Below are 23486 nucleotides of genomic sequence, written 5' to 3' on the forward strand. Positions count from 1 at the left end.
TCACAGTCTTCAAAGTTAAGCTGGCTCACGTTACCTTAGAAAAAAAGACAATCATGCCCTGTTTCCTCGTTGCCTCTTCCAATGCTCTCACTTTGGGGGAGCTCCCCTTGTGGCGCAGCCGAAATGAATCTGACTAGTATCCAGGAGGATGCGGGTTCAATCCCTGGCCTCTGCTCAGTGGGTTAAGGATCTGGCATCTCCATGAGCTGTGGTGGAGGTCACAGGCATGGCTTGGATCCTGAGTTGTGGTGTGGCTGTGGTGCAGGCCGGCAACTATAACTCCCATTTGACCCCTAGCCTGGGAACTTCCAAATGCCACGGGTGCAGCCCGAAAAAAGCAAAAAACAAAACAAAAACGAACAAACAAACAAAAAAACCCAAAAAACAAACTCACTTTTGCTCAAAAGCTCTTAGGAAGAATGTTCCACTGCTTGTGAGACACTGTATTCTCTCAATACATGAACTGATTTCCCTTAAATCAAGGGAAAAACCCATCAAACTCATTATGAAGTTGTTTTAGTTTTCTTATTTGGCAGGTTCATGGATTTAAATTGATAACAGTTTAAATAAAACCTAGTTTTACTCTGCCCCTCTATGTTAACAAATTTCCACTTGCCAAATTTATGGAAGAATTTTTCCCTTTTCCCCCTCAAAAGTGAAATGCCACACTCACACAGTTAATTTTTAAGTTTGTGGAATATGTTTCTAAGCTTTCAATTATTCCACTGAGGCTTACCCATCCATTCTCGTGTCAGCACCACACTGTCTGAATTACAGCTTTGTAATATGATTTTAGATTTGGTAACATACAGATCCATCCATTTTTAAAGTACAAAAATCTTAGCCTTTTTTCCTAGTCTTCCAGTTGAGTGTTAGAAAGTGTTATCCCTCTCCCACACTTATGCACCCACGACATTCAGAATTTTATTGAGTTAATCCAAGCAAAGTTGATGTTTTCACCTTATTCTATTTCTTCAAGCCTATACTATGTTCAACCTTCATAATTTCTTTATTAGAAACCTGCATTTAAGTTTATTATTAGTTATTTTTCACTTTCACAGCCGTTCATATTTTTTTTTTTCATTAAAACTTCTCTTTAAGCATCTATTGAAGTTTATCAAAGCTGACTTTAAAATTTTTTTCCAAGTTAAGTGTTTGCTTTCAGGAAACCAGTCAGAAAGCAGCTGGTTTATTGAGTGTTTGTTTTATACTTGGCATGGCCATTATCCCTTTACACAAATGTCTTAATGACAATATCTCCAGCAGGTTGCTGCAATTTTTATTCCCATTTCACACGTGAGGTTCCCAAGCTTAGAGAGTCTTGGGAACTTGAAAAACATCACCCAGTTGGTAGCTGGATTTGAAACAAGGCTGTGAATCTCCCAAAGTATTACCAAAAAAAAAAAAAAAAAAAAAATCTGCCAAGGGGACAATCCGAAGCTGTGCCACCAGAGGAGCTGACTCAAGGGAGTGCCTTTCCGAAAACAATCAACTGAATTAAAAAAACAAAGCTTTCCATCTACCGGACCCTCCAAAAAGACTGGTTTTCTTCCAATGTAAGGTGTAGAGCTTACACTTTGCGGGAGCACAAAAACTATCCGTTGATTTCCTGATACCGATATGAACCTCCTTTGGAAACAGGGACTCGAGGATAATGAAGAGCAGATTTTCTAAAGCTTTCGTGGGAATTGCCCGTTTGGAAATCCACCACCCACTGCAGAGCAGGTTACAAAAAAAAAAAGTAAAAGAAAAAACAGGTGGAACCGAGATAAGGATGGCCAGAGCGATGCACGCGCGCCAGAGAACTTTCTAGGGGCATCCTGCCCGCGCCTTTCACGAGTGGCGCGCGCCGGTGGAGCCGCGGACCCAGCGCTCCCGCGTCAGCCCCGCGGGGTGCCCAGGAGACCCTGGGAGTCTCAACCAAGGTGAGAGGAAGCTTTCCACAGAGACAGGGAAGGAGAGCTGACAGGAAACGCAGCCAGCGCCGGCGAAAGAAAGACTGCAATTCCCAACCCCCAGCCCCGCGAGGTGCGGGGGCCGGCGGCGCATGCGCGAGGCCCGGCCCCCAATTCCCCCAGCGACGGAGGGAGGCCCCCGGCGGCCGGGAGGCTGCGAGCCGCGGCGGGACTCGAGCGCACGCAGGGCGAGGCGGCGGGGTCGAGCCGGGCTGCGGAGGCGGCAGTCGAGATCGTGGAACGCCCAGAGCAAGGGCTCAACCGCGTGCAGGCATCCGCGGGTACCGCCGGCTCGATCCTGATAGGGGCCCGGTGCCCGCAGACCCCACGCCCGGAGAGAGATGCGTGAGTTGCGCCCCGGCTCGAGGGCAGGATGTGGGAGCAGGACAAAGACTGGGCGGCGGGGGAGGAGTTGGGGACGGCGAGCTGGTGGCCGCTGCCGGAGCCCCAGCTTCAGGAGAGCTAGCGGGGTCGGCAACTTTCTCTGCAACTTTTGCAGAAGGGAAGATAAAAATCCTGCAAGTTGTTGCACAGCTCCAGGTCGCCCCAGGTTCCGCGAGCAGAGGGGACGGGGCACCGCAACCTTCCCGGGACGGGAGGCGACCGCCAGCTCTGCTGAGCAGGGCAGGAGGGGGCGCCCAGCCAAACCCCCGGCAGGGAACTGCGAGGATAGGGATGCCGGGGGTCAGAGTCCGGGGGCGTGTTGCCGCCTCTTAAGTTGCCCGTGTCCACACAGGGTGCGCCCTGAAAGCCTGGTAGCCTCAGACCGCTGCGCTGCTGAAGCGGTGATGGATGAGCCGTGGTGGGAAGGACGCGTCGCCTCGGACGTCCACTGCACTCTGCGCGAGAAGGTAAGTCCCTCCCCGCTCTTGTCACTCGCAGGACTAGATATTTAAAGTCCCTTTCCCTCTCGACTCTGTGTCCTCAAGTCCCCCGGAGTGGAAACTAGGAGCTCCCAGTGCCTTTCTTTCCTCCTGCGGCCACAGTCGTGCAGGCGGAGGGTGAGACACGAGATAGGAGAGTTTACATTGATTTTTCTGCTTAGGAGCCCAGAGTTCTTAGACAGCTAAACTGTACTCCTTAAGGTGATATATCCCATAGTGTTGTCACCTGAGATTATTTTAAATGGCACATGAATGGACTTTTAAAAATAATTATTGTGTACTTATTTTAATGTGCACTTTAAAAACATACGTCTAGCAAGTTCTGCATAGGATGGTGCTGATTTTCTGTATATTGTAACGATGTAGCAGTTCCTTTCAAAATAATTTAAAGTAGTGACTTGATATAAAAAATGATTAGGTGAGTGATAGTATAAAGCATACATAGTTATTCCACCACTCCAAATATCTCTAGGATGGGACTGAACAAGATTTAAGAAACACCAATCTAAAAAAGCTACAAAACTAGAAGAACGTGTGGAGAGAATAAACACTCCCCTGCCTGTTTGCCTCTGGTGGCAGAAGGTGGGGGCAGCTGAAATGTGATCTTTGCTCTCCCCTCACCTCAAATGGAGAAACGCTGATGGGCTCTGGGAAGGTGGAAGAGTCCAGGTGGATTAGAGTCACAGCCTGCCCCTGGGTTGAGACTGGGAAGGGTGGTTTGGGGGAACTGATGTGAATAGAGGTGTATATTGGTTTCCCACTGCTGCTGGGACAAAGTAACACAACCCTGAGGACTTAAACAACAAATATACGTCTTTTTACACTTCTGGAGGTAAGGTATTGGCAGGGCCATGCTACTCCTTGGTGTTCCTTGTCATTCCTGGGCCCGGAGATGCAACACTCCCATCTCTGACTCTGTTGTCACATGGTGTTCTATCTGTATGTCTGTCTGTGTCTCTATTTTCTTTCCTTATAAGGACATCAGTCATTGGAATAGGGGCTACTTTAATCCAGAATGACCTCATCTTTAATTTAACTAATTACATCTGAAAAGACCCTATTTCTAAATAAGGCCACATTCTGAGGTGCTGGGCAGAATTTGGGGGCGACACGCTGCAACCCAGTAGAGTGAGGGAGAAGTCTTCTTAGTGGATTACCTGGGTCCCTACATAAACAGGTCTCACATCCAATGCCTTTGTGCCTGGTGTCTGTGGAGTTCTGCTTAAAAAGTCACCAGCTAGAGTTCCCTGGCACAGCAGGTTATGGATCTGGTAATGTCACTGCAGCAGCTAAGGTTGCTCCTGTGGCAGGGGTTCTATCCCTAGCCCAGGAACTTCCACATGTGCTGGGTGCAGCCAAAGAAAAAGTTACCAGCTATTCAGGGATTTTTCATCATGAGGGGGTCTCTGTCTTCCACTCAAATCAGTTATTTTTTCTTTTTATTTATCTGTTTCTACTGGTCTGTCTCTCTCTTGCTTTGCTTGTGCTGACTGTGGCTTTACTCTACTTCTTTTGGTCTGTCTTATCTCCAGAATAGAAGGGCCCAAGGTACAGCACATTCTAAGTGTCTGGAGAAGAAATCCAGTCTTGATGGTTCATTTTAAAAAGCAGAGGTATTGGGATGGTGGACTAGGCCGTAAGGTCTTGGTCCTTTTCTGGAGATAGTGGCTGAATGAAAGTGAGGCCTGCCATGGAAACTGGGCTTCGTTGTTTATCGTAGGCTTGAATGGTTGTCAACAGTTCTGCTTATAGCTGGGGAGGAATGGCTTTGACCTCATTGGCTCTTTTCTAGCAAGAAGGATTTGTGAGAGCAGTATAAACTCCATCAGCTCAGTTATCTGAGAATCCTCAACTATTTGTGTCCAAGCAAGAATGTTCTCATCTCCCCTCCCAGCCACTCACAGGAGCAGGGCGGGCATTTCCCCATTAATTGTGCCTCCCCCATGCCGTAATGCCGTATTAGTTCACCACTGGACTGCCTATCTTCAGGGAGGACAGGTGTGTCCAGGTTTTACAGGTTAGAGATAGAAAATTCAGAAGGTGATGCTTGAGGTCACCTGTGCCTTGCAGCTGGTCTTATTAGGGTAAATCCTAGATTTTTATTATTATTATTATTATTATCAAAGCGTAGTTGATTTACAGTGTGTTAGTTTCTTTCTTTTTTTGTGTGTGTGTCTTTTTGTCTTTTTAGGGCCACACCCATGGCATATGGAGGTTCCCAGGCTAGGGGTCTAATTGGAGCTGAAGCCGCTGGCCTACGCCAGAGCCACAGCAACACCAGATCTGAACCTCATCTGTGAGCTACACCACAGCTCACGGCAATGCCGGATGGTTAACCCACTGAGTGAGGCCAGGGATTGAACCTGTGTCCTCGTGGTTCCTAGTCAGATTTGTTTCTGCTGCACCACGACGGGAACTCCCCAGTGTGTTAGTTTCTGGTGTACAGCAAAGTAATTCAGTGATATATATATATATATATATATATATATATACTCTTTTTCATTTTGTTTTATATTATTGTTTATTACAGGATATTGAATAGAGTTCCTCTGTGCTATACAGTAGGACTTTGTTGTTTATTTTATATATAGTAGCTTGTATCCGCTAATCCCAAATTTATAATTTATCCCTCCCCATTCCCATTCCCCTTTGATAACCATGTTAATTTTCTAGGTCTGAGTCTGTTTCTGTCTTGTAAATAAGTTCATTCGTGTCATATTTTAGATTCCACATATAAGTGATATGATATTTGTCTTTCTCTTTCACTTCACTTTGTATGATGATCTTTAGGTACATCCAAGTTGCTGCAAATGGCCTTTTTTTTTTTTTTTTTTTTTTTCAGTGCCGCACCTGCAGCATATGGAAATTCCTGGGCTAGGGGTTGAATTGGAGCTACAGCTGCCAGCCACAGCCACAGCAACTTGGAATCAGAGCTGCGTGTGTGACCTGCAACATAGCTTATGCCAACACCAGATCCTTAACCCACTGAGCAAGGCCAAGGATGGAATCTGCATCCTCATGGTTATCAGTTGGATTCCTTACTACTGAGCCACAACAGGAACTCCCAGATGACATTATTTTGTTCTTTTTTATGGATGAGTAATATTCCATTGTATCTGTGTACCACCTCTTTATTCATTCATCTGTCCATGGATATGTAGGTTGTTTCCATGTCTTAACTATTGTAAATAGTGCTGCTGTGAACATTGGGGTGCAAGTATCTTTTCGAATTAAGAGTTTTCTCCAGATACATGATCAGGAGTGGAACTGCAGAATCATATGGGCAACTCTTCTTATTTTTAGTTTTTTAAGGAAACGCTATACTGTTTTGCATAATTGTTGTACCAGTTTACATTCCCACCGACAGCGTAGGAGGATTCCCTTTTCTCCATACTGGGTTCCTTTGGTGATTATGTCATACTCTTTGTTGAATGTGGCCAGATGACTACAAAGTGTATTTCCAAATATGCTGCTGAATTGTTCTCATAGAACCAGGAGCAGTTATCCTTCCTTGACTGGTGCAAGAAGGGAGGCAGGAAGGATGGAGATAGTGGGAGTCCCACTTTGTCAGATATGAGATTCTAATATAGCATGATATTACAGTGTATAAGATGTGACATTGGGGAAACAAACCTTGGTGTTGAATGCAAGCTAGCAATGGTGGTGAAACCTGAGCTGCTTGCTTGCTTATTTATTTATTTATTTATGCCTTTTAGAGCCACACCTGCAGCATATGGAAGTTCCCTGATTTGGGGTCGCGTCAGAGTTGTAGCTGCCAGCCTATGCAACAGCCACAGCAGCGCCAGATCCGAGCTGTGTCTGTGACCTACACCACAGCTTATGGCATTGCCTGATCCTTAACCCACTGAGCAGGGCCAGGGATCGTTTGATCATGTATCCTCATGGATACTAGTCGGGCTTGTTACTGCTGAGCCACAATGGAAACTTCCCTGAGTGGCTTATTTAATCTTTTTAGACCTGGCTCCCATTGTCCGTGCTTCTCAAACAACCAGAACTTAAATTGTGTTATTTCTGTGCTCAAAACTCCACTGTCATCCCGTTGTACTTAGAGTCCCCAGTCCTAGGACCACCTGTAATACCTGACACAGTCCAGCCCAGCCTGCTTTCCTCCCTTGTCTCCTATTCCATCCGACTCCGACCTCCTTTCTCTTCCTTGAATAAGTCGAGCTCATTCATGCCTCAAGGCCTTTGCACGGAGTGTTCCCTCTGTCTGGAATCTGCTTCTCTGTCACTCTATCAGATTATCCTGTTTTGTTTTCTTTATAACATTTACAGTATCTGAGATTATTTTTTGTTTGCTCATTGTCGTCCTCCCCCCCCCGCCCCCACGAGAATGTATGCTGCAGATGAACAGGCCTGTGTTTGTCTTGTTCAGCGCCAGGCCACAGTGTCCAGTACAGAGCCTCCTCTGCAGAATGATGAGAAGAGGGAATCTTCTTTAATTTCCTCTTCTGTAAACTGGGGGAAATGTTTTCTGGGAACATTAGGATTCATTGAGAGCACCTGAGACCCTTGTGAGGCCCATGACAGGTACATGACAGGTGCCATGCTCTTCCACCTAATGAATGCTCCATGTGAGGCCGATAGCCCCTTTTGTGTAGTGCATGGTCAAGGTAAAGCTTGGGGTTTGTGAGCAACCCTCCGAGGAGTTCACAAGCGTGACAGGTAATCCTCATAAGAAAGGCAGCATTGGCTCACTGGACCATTGGGTGGTAATAGAGGTGAGGCTGGGAAAGGCAGAAGTGGGCCGTAAGTCACATACCTGCTGAGGGCTAGGACACAGAAGCCAGACCCCATCAGCAAGATCTAACCAGCCCAGTTAAGGCTTGCTGACTGATGAGGGGGAGAGTGGAACCCTCTTCCTGCCCAAATCGCTATGGAGAGATGGCTGCCTCTCCTTCCTCTGCACACCACCTTTGTTCTGTGCTCAGCCTTAAATTACTCCTTTGATCATTCTACCCCCTGCCTGGCCCCTACTGCTTCTGCTGGAGCAGACCCAGAGCCCCCCCTCATTCAGCTACTTCCTGCTGGGACTGGGAATGCCAGCCAGACGGGGCATCAGGATTCTTAACTGTCATACCTGTGCCCTTGAACTTCTTTACTGACTGTGAGGGGAGGAGCAGACTGATGGTAACAAGGAAGCTGTTGGTGATGTTTTTCTAGTAACCAGGAATATGCCTCCAGGAGTGTACAGCTTTTATTTTTTCTGGTGTTTTCGGGTTTTTGTTTGTTTGTTTTTTGTTTTTTTTTTTTTGCTTTTTAGGCTGTACCTGCAGCATATGGAAGTTCCCAGGCTAGGGGTTGAGTCGGAGCTGCAGCTGCCAGCTTACACTACAGCTGCAGCAATGCCATTTCCGAGCCTTGTCTGTGACCTACACCACAGCTCATGGCAGTACTGGATCCTTAACCCACTAAGTGAGGCCAGGGATCGAGCCTGCATCCTCACAGATACTAGTCAGGTTCGTTACCCCTGAACCACAACGGGTACTCCTTTTGTTTTTTGTTTTGTTTTGTTTTTTTTTGCCGAAAGATTCATCCACCCCAGTTTAATTTAGCAGGTCCTGCGTGCACATGATGAAATTAGGACACAGGACAGCTCTCAACTTGGGGGCCAACTTTCTTGTCTGTCAGGCCTCTCTCCCCTACCCCATGTGTGCAGGCCCCAACCTCATGCTTCTGTCTTGGTCCTTCACCTGGGTATTAACTTGTCCTACTCAGCAGACTGTGAGCTCCTTGCAGGCGTGAGGTGTGCCTGCTGTCTCCACTTTCTTCCCAGGCCGGTGTGTGGTGTGGAGGGAGGTAAGGGGTGTCCACTGCCTCACCTGCTGCAGGCACAGCCCCTGGGGGAGCACAGAAGGGAAGGACGGACTCAGATGGACTTTCCTAGAGCGCATCAAGTGGTTTTATAGGAATGCTTTCCAGGGACCCTCTGTCCAGCTTTGGCATGTCCCAAGGGATGCCGCCTGGCCCAGCTGGGGCAGTCTGTGTGAGTGACCATGGTGTTGTCTGGGGTGCCAGGCACAGGATCAGGTGGAGGCTACCTCCAGCCTCCTACAGACTTAGTCTCATTCTTTCCTTGGATAATGTGCAGGGAGGAGAGGAAAGGGAAGGGCTAGAAAAAGAATTCCCCACAAGGGCAGATTTACTGGTCTGGACCAAAGTGCAGCCTCGGGATCTTAGGAAAAGAGCTGCAAGTTGAGCCCAGATAAGAGAAATCTAGATCATGCTTCCCAGACCTCTGCTGGGAGGTTCTGTTTTTCCTTCCTGAATTTTATCTTCTAATGAGCAGCACAATAGATGGAACTTGCTCTGGTCTCCTTTTGATTTATGTTCATTTTATGCATAATCTACACTCCAGTTAGGAGGAAGTGCTTATGTTAGTAAACAAAGGAAATGTTTAAGGACCCTCATCACTGTGATAGGAGGCTTCTTGGAAAGCCTATGGAAAACTCTAAATATAGGGATTTGGGGGGGTACTTGGGGAAAAAGTACCCCCTTCCTGACCTCTACTTCCCGTTGACAAGCCCTGCTTGGTGTGACCTGGTAGCCTTATTGCCTGGGGCTTCCGGGAGCACATGTGCCAGAGGCTCCCTCCTCTTCCGTAGAGTGTTCGCCTTCTCCCAGCATTGGAGTCACATAGGGGTCTCCACCACCCCAGATTCGAGATCTGCAGAGCAAGAAGCCACCGAATGTGTTTTTCCTGCTTTCTGAAGCTGGCTTCCTCACATACTTAAAGGTCTCGCTGTTTGAGACCATGTTTGTTTTTTTGTTTTTGTTTTTTTTCTTTTTTTCCTTTTCGGCCACCCCTGCAGCATATGGACATTGCCGGACCAGGGATCAAATCTGAGCTGGAGCTGTGACCTACACCATGCTGCAGGATCGCTGGATCCTTAACCCACTGCACCGACCTAGGGGTGGAACTGGCACCTCCGCAGAGACAAGCCAGATCAATTGCTCGTTGCACCACAGCAAGAACTCTGAGACCATGTTTTTTGAACAGTGGACTGATAAAGGACATTTTTACTGATTTGTGACTGAATTTACACAAAGACCTTCTAAAACACTAAACAAATGACCTTTGGTGAAGATAATGTTAGGGCTGCTGTTAATTGAGCACTTCCTGTGTTTCAGGCAGTGTGCCAGGCACGCCCCTGTGTATTATCTCACTTACACTTCGTATCTGCTGCCTCAGAGCTGGGATTGACCCTGTTTTGTAAATGGGAAACTACAGGACTCAGAGGGTGTCAGTAACGGTCTTGAGATCAAATTCCTAATTGTTTCAAAGGCTGAACATAAGTTTGCTTAGGAAAAAAACATCCATTTTAGCAAAGAATGGAAGTACAAGGCTGTGAACAATCAAGGCTTTACCCTCTTGGGACACTGCAGGCTCTGTGTTTTAGTTTGTGTTAGATGGTCCTCAAGAGCTGGCATCTCCCTAAACCACCCTGAGCAGCCGGCAGCCTTGGGCTCTGCCTTGTTCTGGGCACTGGGAAGGGCTGACTTCCTGGTGGGTCCTAGTGTGTCACTTGTGCATGGTGCTTCTCACCTTGAAGTGATACGACCTCTGCTGTTGCCTACCTTGGTGGTGGACGAGGTGGGCTGTTGCTGTTTCCCCTGGCCTGGCCAGGGAAAGGGAAAGATGCCTCCCTGGGGGGCCATCCTCTCTCTCCTGAACTCTGACAGCCAGATGTGGCTGAATCCCATCCCAGCTTTGTCCTTTACCTGGTTAAAACGGTTCCACTTTCAGAAGTTCTCTTTGTGGCTCAGCAGTTAATGAACCCGACTAGGACTCATAAGGACGAGGGTTCGATCCCTGGCCTGGTTCAGTGGGTTAAGGATCTGGCGGTGCTGTGAGCTGTGGTGTAGATTGAAGATTCGGCTCAGATCCAGCATTGCCATGACTGTGGTGTAGACCGGCAGCTGTAGCTCTGATTTGACCCCTAGCCTGGGAACTTCCATATGCTGCAGGCATCCTAAAAAAAGAGTACCATTTTCTAGTGACCCCTGAAGATTGTATATCCTTTTATTTCCCTTTTCCAACACCACTATTCTCTCTTCTCACTCCTCCCCTTAAATTCCTTGATTTCCCCCACTGTAAGGCTGAACATCTGTCTCCTTATAGAAGGTGGTGACCCAGGTCCATGCTTAGCCATTTGGCTAGGTCATCCCCTAAGTGGTTTTTCTATTCCCTTCCCCTCCATTTGGGTTTCTGCACTCTTAGGCGGGCAGTTTTTCTCAAATCATGAGGCACACCCAGATCTACCCACAAGAAAATTTTCTTGGGACTGCCCAGGAACGGCCCTGTGTCTGCCCAGCTTAGTTCTAGGAGTGTGTCACTTTCAAAACCAGTGCTGGTATTGACAAGCCTGTACCTCCTGATGGGGCTGCCTTAGGGTGGTGGTCTTCAAGTGAGACCCTAAGCAGCTGGCCCGCAGGGCCCCTTCCTGGAGATAAGGTGAGGCTTTTGGTGTGAGCAGGAGTTTCCCCGCGTGCATCCTGCAGAAATGGTCTGGCCTGCCCCTGAGGTGTATGCAGAGGATGGACAATGGGCCTCAGAGGCTGGACGAGCTGTCATTGAATGTGGCAGGTAGCTTGGAGGCTCCCTGACTCCACTGCCTCACCTGTATTCTGTAGGAAGCTGGGGGCAAAACTGAATCTGCACTTGGTGTTTTAGAATATAGAATATGTCTTAGAATGCAGAAGTGCTCGGTGTGCCTTCAGCACTCAGCTAAGATTTGGTCTCTGTGCACCTTATCTGGGAAGAAGCAGACTTAGCTTGTAGCCTTCCTTTCATCTGTAAATTGGGAGAGAGACTGTCCCCAGCCTCCACGATGTCCTGGGAGAAAATGGGTATGGGTGTCCTCCCCCAGTCTCCCTGGCGTCTGGCTTGTGTGTGTGTGGGGGGGGGGGGGGCGGGTCTTGGCGGAACCTCGGTTGGCTGGGAAAGCCTGTGCCCCCTAGATGAGAGAGGGACTGTTGGCCCTGCGTTCTTTGTCTTCCTAAACCACACAGCCCCTTGGGTAAAGAGAGGGCAGCCAGCAATTCTCTGAGAGGATCTGGCAGAAAGAGGGGACATTGTTGGTCTGCTATTTTCTCTCTTTTCGTTTTTTTTTTATAAAGTTATTACACACACAGAATGGGGTTTCTGTTTGTTTAGGAAACTGCAAAACTAAATACAAGCAAACAGAAGGAAGTAAAATTCTTCCCACTGTCCCACCCTGTGGAAGTAATCTCTTGACCTTTTAATGAAGGTTCTTCTGTAGTTTTGTATGTGTGTCATCACAATACATTTTTACTTTGGAATTTTTTTCCCCATAAAAATGGAAAATTATCTTTTTTCAAAACACTGTTAATTTCACAGTATATCATACTCTGATTTATGTGTCATACTTTTTTTTTTTTTTTTTGCTTTCTAGAGCTGCACATGCAGTACATGGAGGTTCCCAGGCTAGGGGTCTAATCGGAGCTACAGCTGCCTTAACTCACTGAGCAAGGCCAGGGATTGAACCTGCAACCTCTTGGTTCCTAGTTGGATTCATTTCCACTGTGCCATGACAGAGAACTTCAGATGTGTCATTCTTCTCTATCCAATTCCTGATTATTGGACTTTAGCAAAAATTAGGAATAATTGATTGTGTTTATTTAGAATAGATATGTAAGAACATGGTTTAAAAAGAGGAAACCCCAAGCTGCAGGAAAGGGTGGATGGTGAAGAGGCTTCCTTCCACCTCTGCCCCTCTTCCTCTAGTTTCCTGGCCTAAAAGGTACCACTGATCCCAGTATCTCTCATAAATCCTTCCAGATTATTCTGTGCGTAAACAAACGAAGTGTGTGTGTTCTCACCCAGGTAGTAGTGGAATTTACACACTTCCCTGCACCATTTGATTTTTTTTAATGTTTATATTTAAGTAATTTACATTTTTTTAATGAAACAGCCAAACAGAAGCTCCATAACCAGAAGGGATTTTTTTCCAGGGGTCTTTTCTGCACACTGTAACAACAAAGATATAGATTAAATACTCAATATAATATATTTGTGTTGGATGAATGCATGGAACATTTCTTTTTTCGTTGTTTTTTTGTTTTTTTTTTTTTGCTATTTCTTGGGCCGCTCTAGCGGCATATGGAGGTTCCCAGACTAGGGGTCCAATCGGAGCTGTAGCCACCTGCCTACACCAGAGCCACAGCAACGTGGGATCCGAGCCACGTCTGCAACCTACACCACAGCTCATGGCAACGCTGGATCGTTAACCCACTGAGGAAGGGCAGGGACTGAACCCGCAACCTCATGGTTCCTAGTCGGATTCGTTAACCACTGCGCCACGACGGGAACTCCTCATTGTTTTTTTAATCCAAACATATACACTTTATTTTACATAAAGTATATTTATGTTATTCATCCTAGTATATTATAGTTCCATAACAATTTTTTTCTTTTTCTTTTTTTAAGGCCGCACTTGCAGCTTATGGAAGTTCCCAGGCTAGGGGTCAAATTGGAGCCGCCAGCCTATACCACAGCCACAGCAACATGGGATCTGAGCTGCATCTGCGACCTGTACCACCGCTCACAGCATCTTTAGATCCCTGATCTACTGAGTGAGGCTAGGGATCGAACCCGAATCCTCATGGATACTAATTGAATCCATTTCTGCTGTGCCACAATGGGAACTCCCACAATTTTTTTCTTAACTGTATATACTATGTAACTCTCTGGGTTGTCAACTGTTCTTGTATGATATCTTCATAAGGTTTTATTGTGTGGTAACATCATGATTAACTCATTTCTTTGTAGGATATATAGATGGAGCAGCTTTGTTTTTAAAAAAATTGAAGTGTAATTTATATATAGTATAATGTACAGATCTTAAGTGTGTATAAACCTCAAGTGTACAGTAAGTTTTGGCAGATGTGTACACTCATGTAACTACTACCATGGTAAGACATGAACACTTCCATCAACCTAGAAAGTTCCCAGGTATCTTTTCTCAGTCACTCACCCATTGTGCTCCCAGCCCTAGGCAATCATTCATCTGCTTATTGTCTGTGTGGATTAGTTTGCCTGTTTTAGAGTGTCATAAAAATGGAGAATTTGAGATTTACCTCTGTTGAATCTATTGAGAGGTGTTTGTTTGTTTGTTTGTCTTTTTAGGGCTGCACTCTTGGCATATGGAAGTTCCCAGGCTAGGGGTCAACTCAGAGATGCAGCTGCCAGCCTACACCACAGCCACAGCAACACCAGATCCTTAACCATTGAGCAGGACCAGGGATTGAACCTAAGACCTCATGGATACTAATCTGGTTCGTTACCACTGAGCCACAACCGAAACTCCTCTCTTAGGAGTTTATTTCTTTTTTTATTGCCGAGTAATATTCCCCTCTATGTATATACATAATTTGTTCGTTTATTCCTCTCCTGATGGTAGTTGAATCGTTTTTTCCTGTTGCATTTGATTTTACACCACACTGCAATGGAGATCCTATCTTCTATCTGCAAGTGTGGTCATGAGAGTAAATTCCTAAAATGGAATTTTTGGTTGCCGGGTGTGATTTTAACTGAGTTTCACCAGCTGAAAAAAATCCCCAAATGTTAGAGTTTCTGTTGTGGTGCAGTGGAAACAAATCTGACTAGTATCCATGATGATATGGGTTTGATCGCTAGCCTTGCTCAGTGGGTTGGGGATCTGGCCTTGCCGTGAAGTATGGTGTAGGTCGCAGACGCATCTCGGATCCCGAGTTGCTGTGGCTGTGGCGTAGGCTGGCTGCTGTAGCTCCAATTTGACCCCTAGCCTGGGAATCTGGATATGCCGCATATGTGGCCCTAAAAAGCAAAAAAAAAAAAAAAATTTCCCAAATGTCACACCAGCTTGCACTTGTACCAGTGATGAGGGAGGGTGTTTGGTTCCCAATAACTTTGCAAACCTTGGATATTAGCCTTTGAAAAAAGTTCATGTCCAGAGTTCCCTGGTGGTTTAGTGGGTTGAAGATTTGGCATTGTCATTGCTGTGGCTCTGGTCCCTGCTATGTTGTGGGTTTGATCCCTGGTCCTGGAATTTCCATGCCTTGGTTGCAGTCCCCCCCATTTTTTTTTTTAATAAAAGAGACCATGCCCTTTCAGTAGCTCAAAATGATGTCTCCTGGCTGTATTCGAAAGGATCAGGACCCCGGAATGGGAAAAGCACTAAAGGATAGAAAAGAAGAGGTGGAGAACTCTGAATACTTGCCAGGATCTGGAGAGGCCCATCTGCAGCAGGGAACCAGCCTGCGACCTGTGTCAGGCTGGGTGAGAGCTGCTGACCTTCAGCCCTCAAGTTCCCTCTTATCCCCATCACTCTAGTGTCTGCTTCCCTCTACACTCCAGTGGCGGTTGCTTGGAAACCGAAACCCGAGGCCAAATTTGACTTGTCCCGAGGCACTGGCTCCCTTGCAGGTCACTGGAGCAGTGGTACCGAGCCCGGACATTCTTCGTCATGGGGACATCCATGCTGGCAGCACCAGCTGCTTACTTAGTCCAGAAATGGTCATCCCCTGACCTGAGAGGTGGATTGGGGTGACAAGGAGGGGTGGGAAGGATCATAAGAACAGAAAGAAGCATGAGGAATTGGATAGACTCGGTTACTGTGAGGAGAGGTTGGAGAAAACCTAAATGCGTGTTGAAGGGCAATTGGTTTCCCTGTGGTTCATCCTTACACTAAAATAGGAGGAGTCATTCGATGTGACGAAGTAGATCACTGTGTGTGTAATAACAGTTGGCTTCTCTGGTCACTGTTAAAAAAAAAATCAAGGCCACTGAGAACTTTGACTTTTTGGTATGAACCACTATTTCTTCCTTAACTTTTATGTAGAAATTTTAAAAGATACACAGAAGTAAAGATACACATGTACTTCCCACCCAGGTTCAGTACCTGTTTCACCTGTTCTCCAGTCAGTGTGTCATTTCTCCCATCAATATCTACTAACAGATGAAGGCCTTTAAAAACAAACAAACAAACAGGAGTTCCCGTTGTGGCGCAGTGGTTAACGAATCCGACTAGGAACCATGAGGTTGCGGGTTCGGTCCCTGCCCTTGCTCAGTGGGTTAAGGATCCGGCGTTGCCCTGAGCTGTGGTGTAGGTTGCAGACGCGGCTCAGATCCCACGTTGCTGTGGCTCTGGTGTAGGCAGGTGGCTACAGCTCCGATTGGACCCCTAGTCTGGGAACCTCCATATGCCGCAGGAGCGGCCCAAAGAAATAGCAAAAAAACAAAAACAAACAAAGAAACAAAATGTAGCAAATATGCCATTATTGCAAAACTCCTGTTGTGGCTCAGCCATACAGACCCCGACTAGCATCCATAAGGATATGTGTTTGATCCCTGCAGCCCTAAAAATAAATTTAAAAAATAGCCTTCTATTGCTCAGTCTGTACTCAGTTCTCACAGCTGTCTCAGAAATGGTTTTTATACTTGCTTTGGGTTTTTTTTGTTTTTTGTCTATTTAGGGCTGCACCTGCAGCATCTGGAAGTTCCCAGGCTAGGGTTTGAATCAGAGCTGCAGACACTGCAACGCGGGATCTGAGGTGTATCTGTGATCTACACCACAGCTCACGGCAGCACAAGATCCTTAATCCACTGAGCGAGTCCTTGTTCTCATGGGTACTAGTCAGGTTCACTAACGGCTAAGCCATGATGAGAACCCTATAGTTGGTTTGTTCAAATCACTATCCATATAAAGTCCGTGCATTACATTGTTTTAAATTGGATGAAAGCTTCTTTAAATTCTATAGTCCTTCACAATTTGCAAAAGTTTCACAGATAAGACTTCATATAATCCCATAATAATGCTTTTTTTTACTCCCCTCCTCCTATTTTGCCCCTTCCCCTCCCTCTGGTAACCACTACTTATGTCTGTGAGTCTGCTTCTTTTTGCTACATTCACTAGTTGTATTTTTTAGATTCCACAAATAAGTGATATCATACAATATTTGTCTTTCTGTCTGACTTATTTCACTTAGCATAATGCCGTCAAGTCCGTCCATGTTGCTACAAACGGCAAAATTCCATTTTTGTTTTACGGTTAAGAAGTATTTTATTATATATGTGTGTGTGTGTGTGTGTGTGTGTGTGTGTGTGTATGTACATGTACACACACCCCACATCTTTATACGTTCATCTGTTGAAGGACGTTAGGTTGCTTCCATATCCTGGCAATTGTAAATAATGCTGCTGTGAACATTGGGGTGTGTGTATCTTTTCGAATTAGTGTTTCTATTTTTTTCAGATGTACATACACCCAAAGTGGAATTTCTGGGTCATACAGTAGTTCTATTTTTAGTTTTTCGAGAAATCTCCACATTGTTTTCTACAGTGGCTGCACCAAATTTCATTCCTACCAGCAGTGTAGGAGGTTTCCCTTTCTCTCTGTCCTCACCAGCATTTGTTATTTGTGCTCCCTGTTTTTTGTGTTTTTTTGTTTTTTTTTTTTTAGGGCCACCTCTGCGGCATGTGGAGGTTCCCAGGCAAGGGGTCTAATCGGAGCCACAGCCACAGCAACGCCAGATCTGAGCCGTGTCTGCCACCTACACCACAGCTTATGGCAACGCCAGATCCTTAACCCACTGAGCGAGGCCAGGGATCAAACCCACAACCTCATGGTTCCTAGTCGGATTCGTTTCCGCTGCGCCACAGCAGGAACTCCCTGCCTTTTCTAATCGGGTGGTTTGGTTTTTTGTTGCTTAGCTGTGCTTGAGGCATGTGGAAGGTCCCAGTTCAGGGACTGAACCTGAGCCACAGCAGTGACCTGAGCTGCAGCAGTGGCAACACTGGACCCCTAACCTGCAGACACACCAGGGAACTCCTGCCACCCCCTATTCTTGATTTGCCCTGTTCCTTCCTCGTAGGATCCTTAACTTGTGTTCACTGTGAGACTAGAATATGCTGTAACCTACGTGTTCTTTAGCTGTCAGCCACTTTCTCAGAGGTACCTTCCCTGTCTTAGGCTGGGTGCTTGCCGTGTTTTCACTAGCTTCCAATTATTCCTTCAGTACTCAGCACAATTTGTAACTGTATACTTTTTCATGGGATTATTCCATTTGGATATGGTTCCCTCCCTAGATGGCAGGCCCCTGAGGACAAGCCAGGGCTGTCTCCCCAGTTCTGAGCAGAGCAGCTGCTGCATAAGAGGCCCCGCCATCGGTATATGTTCATCACAGATGCCTTATCTGGGGGGTCTGCGCTTTACAGCCCACACACTGCCTTCCTAGACCTCACTGTCTGGTGGGTGGATTGCATGGCTGCCAGTAACTCCATCTGCTGGTACAGACACAGCCTCCAAGGGCTTCAGCCAGGGTCCTCAACTAAGTGGGAGAGCTGGAACTTAAAGCCTTGCGATCTGCTGTCTGGAGTCTGGCTTTCGACATGCAGGGGAGTTGCAACCAGCCTTGAAGACAGTGATGTGTAATGAGAACTTCCCCTTGGTCGGGGGAACGCCCTGGGCAGCCATCTGGGGTGGTACAGATCTCTCAGCTCTTAGTGGAACTCTCTCGTTGATCTCTTCTGTGTTAATTTTCTGTTTTGAAATAATTTCAAACTTAGAAGAGTTGCCAGCACAGTATACAGCTGTGAACATTTTAGCACATTTGCCTTCTCATTCCCTTTTTCTATCTTCAGACATTTTTCTTCTACTGGGCCAAGCTGCAGACATGATACTCCATTATCCTTTAATATTTCAGGGTTTATTTTGCATGGTTACTGTTTTTTGTTTTTTGTTTTTTGTTTTTGTTTTTCAGGGCTGTACCCAGTGGCATGTGGAAGTTCCCAGGCTAGGGGTCAAATCAGAGCTCTAGCTGCTGGTCTATACCACAGCCATAGCAATGCAGGATCCATGCTGCTTCTGCGACCTACACCACAGCTCACAGCAATGCTGGATCCTTAACCTACTTAGCAGGGCCAGGGAATCAAACCTGCATCCTCATGGGTACTAGTCAGGTTCTTAACCTGCTGAGCCACAATGGGAACTCCTGCGTAGTTACTTTTAAGATGGGCCATGAAATGGTTTCTGGAGAATTTTTATCTGACCTCTAAATAACTTACCCAAGGTCATATAGCAGAGAGATGGCAGAGCCAAGATTTGAACCTAGGCAACCTGGCTCCAAAGTACACACTCTTAACCATTGTACCAACGGTGGCCCCTCATTGCCTAGGTGGGTGTCAGGATCCTCTCTGGAAGCCTGTTTTGGGTAAAGGAGATTCAGCATTCAGATCAGGAGGGATGAAGCCAGGTGGCCACAGGTAGCCTGGCTGTGGGTCTGAGAAGGCAGGGTGCTGGCTCATTTCCACCATCCCTGTAGCTTGTTGGCAGACGGCTTGTTATCAGGCAGCCCTTTACTGAACCTTGTGTATTATGCAGACCCTAAGAGGCTCTACCAAGAGATACCACAGGCCCAAGCCCCACTCAGGTCCTGAGCACAGCTGAGGATAGTCATCAAACCCCTTATGGCCATTCCATTTGTTAATGGTTAAAACAGCCAGTGAAAGTTAGCAGTGCTCTTCCCCATTAGTGGGTGCTTGCTGTGCGCTTGACTTTGGCCCCTGCCATTATGTAAGTCCTCAGGCACCCCCCTCTAGTAGGTACTAAACTCTCCTCATTTATCCCCATTTTACCTTATGTCTTTTTGCCATGTCTAGGGCCGCTCCCGCGGCATATGGAGATTCCCAGGCTAGGGGTCGAATTGGAGCTGTAGCCGCCAGCCTACGCCAGAGCCACAGCAACACGGAATCCGAGCCGCGTCTGTAGCCTACACCACAGCTCATGGCAAGGCCGGATCCTTAACCCACTGAGCAAGGCCAGGGATCGAACCCGCAACCTCATGGTTCCTAGTTGGATTCGTTAACCACTGAGCCACAATGGGAACTCTGAAATATGCTAAAGTTTAGAGTTAAATAACTTATCCAAGGTCATATAGCAGAGAGATGGCAGAGCCAAGATTTGAACCTAGGCAACCTGGCTCCAAAGTACACACTCTTAACCATTGTACCAATGGTGGCCCCTCATTGCCTAGGTGGGTGCGAAAAGCTTTTAGGAGGTGAGATGTGGAGGAAGTTCACCTGCCAGGGCCAAGGGACAGCATGAGATAGTCATGCATCAGTGACCTGCCTGGGGTGGTCTAGTGGCAAGGGGAGGAGAGGGAGATGGACCAGGAGCATTGGCTCTGGGATGCAGGTCTCTGTAGATGTTCACAGTTATCCTGAGACATGAGGAGAGCTGTGCGGGGGAAGTGCTGGATCACTGGAAAATGGCCTTGGTGGAGTTCCTGCTGTGGCACAATGGCATCAATGTGTCTGTGCAGTGCCAGGTCTCAGGTTTGATCCCCGCCCGGAACAGTGGGTTAAAGGATCCAGTGTTGCCACAGTTGCAATGTAGGTCACAACTGTGGCTTGGATCTGATCTCTGGCCCTGGAACTCCATATGCTGCAAGGGGGCCAAAAAAAAGAAAAAAAAAAGAAAGAAAATGGCCTTGGCTTTGGAGACATGGGTATTGGCCATGATCCAAAGAGATGGCATCTGAACCAGGGCAGGAAGTGGGGAGACTTGAGTTTTAAAGAGGAAATAGGGTCAAAAGGACCAGTTAACAAACAGTGAAAGACTTCACATTTCTTACTCATTGGAACAAATTGGTTTTTCCATTGCTGAGGGACTGGCTTTGTTCATGATGAACATTGTTTTTAGAAAGCTCCTTCCAACAATTGCTGGTTTCTGTGTAATCTTTGAAAGACTCCCACAGCGCTCTAAGCTCTAAGGTAAGGGAGTAGATGTTTATTGGGCCCCATTTGCCAGATGTTGTGGAATGCTTGGTGCACATTGTCTCATTTTATTGTTATTATTACTGAGTAGTTCTTGCCACACAGATGCACAGTCTTGCATTTAGCACACATTTTTTAACAGCCGGCCACATGCCATGCACTGCTAGCCACTGGGGATACAGGTGACGAGTAAAGCAAAATTCCCTACCTTCGTGAAGCTTACCATCGAGCCTCACACTCGGACGAAGTGCTTGGAAAGTGCAGATAGAGGCCCAGCTCTGTCTCAGGAAGCCTGATTAAGTCAGGAGAAGGGAGCATTGTAGATCCTAGAGCTGCCTCAGACTAGGTGACTTAAAACAACAGAGATTTATTCTCTGCAGTTCTGGAGGCCAGAGGTTTGAAGTCAGAGTATGGGCAGGGCTGTGCCTCCTCCACAGGCAGCTCTCAGGGAGCATTCTTCCTTGCTTCCTCTAGCATCCTGGTGTTGCTGGGCTTGTGGCTGCATCACTGTGCCTCCATCCTCACCAGGCCTTCTTCCTGTGTTTGTCTTTGCCTTGTCTTTCCTCTACATGTCTCTGAGCCCCTGTTTTCTCTTTCTCTAGGGACCCCAGTCTTTGGATTAGGGCCCACCCTAATCCAGTAGGACCTCACTTTAACTTGATTGCCTCTGTAAAGATGCTATGTCCAAATAAAGTCACACTGTGAGGTTCTAGGTGGACACGAATTTGGAAGAGACTATCCAGCTCAGTACTGGGGGGAGGAGGAGGCCGCTGTGTTTCAGTAGATTCCTGGGAGATTCCAATGCCTGTAATCCACCGATCACAGTTGCAGAAACCCAGGTCAGCAGGAGAATGGAATCCCAGCTGGAGCAACTGGGGGCTACTGGTGGTGTTTACCCTACTGGCCTGTCTCGGGCTGCACAGTGGTGTCAGGGTGCTCAGGAGAATCCATCAGAAGGAATCTGGATATTGGGGAGGGGAGCTGAAGTGTGGCGTGAGGTGCTTTTGAAGCCACAGCTTAGGAATGGTGACCCAGAGTAAAAGGAGGAGAGAGTCAAGGGTTGGACCTGTTGCAGAGAACCAGCATGGAAGGGGGCTCGTTGTGCCCCCCTGCCCCTAAGGCAATGAGGGGTGTGGGGGAATGAGGGGCACCCCCAGTTGAGAGAAGGTGTGGGACGTGGTCATATCAGGAAGCTGCTGAATGGAAGAATGCAGGGAGGGGGAGTTTATCATAAGGTATGAGTGTTGTCCATGGGGTGCTGGCAGGGCTCAGTGGCAGGGGTGGGAGAGGGGAAACTGAGGGGGTGGCAGACCTACCTTTGTGCCCTGAAGGGCAGTGGCTCTGTCTCTTGGGAATGAAAGGTGTTTTTGCAGCTGGCCTTCCTGCCATTTGCAGAGTTCCGGGGGTCTGTGAGAGATGGGGTGGCTGGGGCGACCTCACTCTCTGCTAGAAGGAAGCTGCCGGCCAGACATGAGCATGAGCAGGAGGGGATGTCAGCAGCATTGCTGGCCTCATGTACTGCAAGCCACCTGCATGAGAATGTTGAAATAATGTTCCTGCAGAGAAGTTGATTCTTTACGGAAAATGCCTCCTTGGGCTTTATGAAGCAATTGACTGAGAGAGGAAGGAGGGTGAGTGATCCCCAGCGTAGCAGGGCCTCCCAGGTCTGTGGTGTGTCCTCCTGAGGCCTCGAAAGAACCAGCCCGCCCCCTCCCCTTTGTTTTTCCCTTTCAATTTGCAAGTCTTCACTTCCTGTTGGTCACCTTGGTTACCCATGGTGTTTCTTCACCATGCGGCTCTTTGTTCTCAGGCCGACTCAACCCCTGGAGCTGTTTCCCAAGCAGCTGGCCCAGTGCCTGGAGGCCCAGCCTCCCTGGGGAGGCAGCAGTTGGCAGCAGTGAGGATGAGCGTGGTGGGAAGCACAGGGAGGAAACCCAGAGTGGTTTTCTTTCAGTGGCTGGTGTGGGGGAGCAGCTCAGCCCTGCTCTGCACCTTGGGCTCTTTGTAAAGCAGTTGTCACGGTTAAAGCAGTGTCACACCCCAGGCCGGGTCAGCTCCTCTGATGTCCAAGCAAGGATTTGCCACTAACCTGCGATGTGGCCTTGGCCATTGCACTTCTGTGGCTCAGTCTCCTGGGTGCTAGTGTTAGTGGCAGCACCTCAGCCTGGGCCCACCTGGAGAGGCTGGCTGTTGAGATGGAGGGCCTAACTTGGGTTAAATTGTCAAGGGCATCTGTATGCAGAGAAATAAGACTGGAAGGGCTTATACTCACACTTGCACGTACTCACTTGCTGGTGGGGGGTGGTGATTTTAATTTTCTTTGTACTCATCATATTTTTAAATCTGTAGTGATAAAATATTTTATAATCAGTTAAATGTAACATTATTTTATAAAGAAAACACAAACAGGGACTTCCCATTGTGGCACAGCAGAAGTGAACCCGAGTAGTATCCATGAGAATGTGGGTTTGATCCCTGGCCTAGCTCAGTGGGATAAGGATCCAGTGTTGCTGTGAGCTGTGGTGTAGGTCGCAGACTCGGCTTGGATCTGGCATTGCTCTGGCTGTGGCATAGGCTGGCAGCTCCAATTAGATCCCTGGCCTGGGAACTTCCATATGCCACAGGAGCGGTCATAAAAAAAAAAGATAAAAACAACAACAGGAGTTCCCATCATGGCGCAGCGGAAATGACTCTGACTAGGAACCCTGAGATTGCAGGAGGTTCGATCCCTGGCCTCTCTCAGTGGGTTAAGGATCCGTTGTTGCCATGAGCTGTGGTGTAGGTCGCAGATGCAGCTCGGATCTGGCATTGCTATGGCTCTGGCGTAGGCTGACGGCTACAGCTCCGATT

General features: G+C 47.4%; 1 protein-coding gene across 1 annotated transcript in view; it reads left to right on the forward strand.

Annotated features, from left to right (window-relative positions):
• Window positions 1414-23486, forward strand: part of CCNJL (cyclin J like) — a 63357-nt gene continuing 41284 nt past the window's right edge. The window contains exons 1-2 of the mRNA XM_003359830.5: window positions 1414-2300; window positions 2692-2806. Of these exons, the coding sequence (XP_003359878.3) occupies window positions 2744-2806 (63 nt within the window). The 5' untranslated portion in view covers window positions 1414-2300; window positions 2692-2743. The remainder of the gene's footprint in view (window positions 2301-2691; window positions 2807-23486) is intronic.

This window comes from Sus scrofa, chromosome 16, assembly GCF_000003025.6.
Source record: "Sus scrofa isolate TJ Tabasco breed Duroc chromosome 16, Sscrofa11.1, whole genome shotgun sequence".
NCBI lineage: Eukaryota > Metazoa > Chordata > Mammalia > Artiodactyla > Suidae > Sus > Sus scrofa.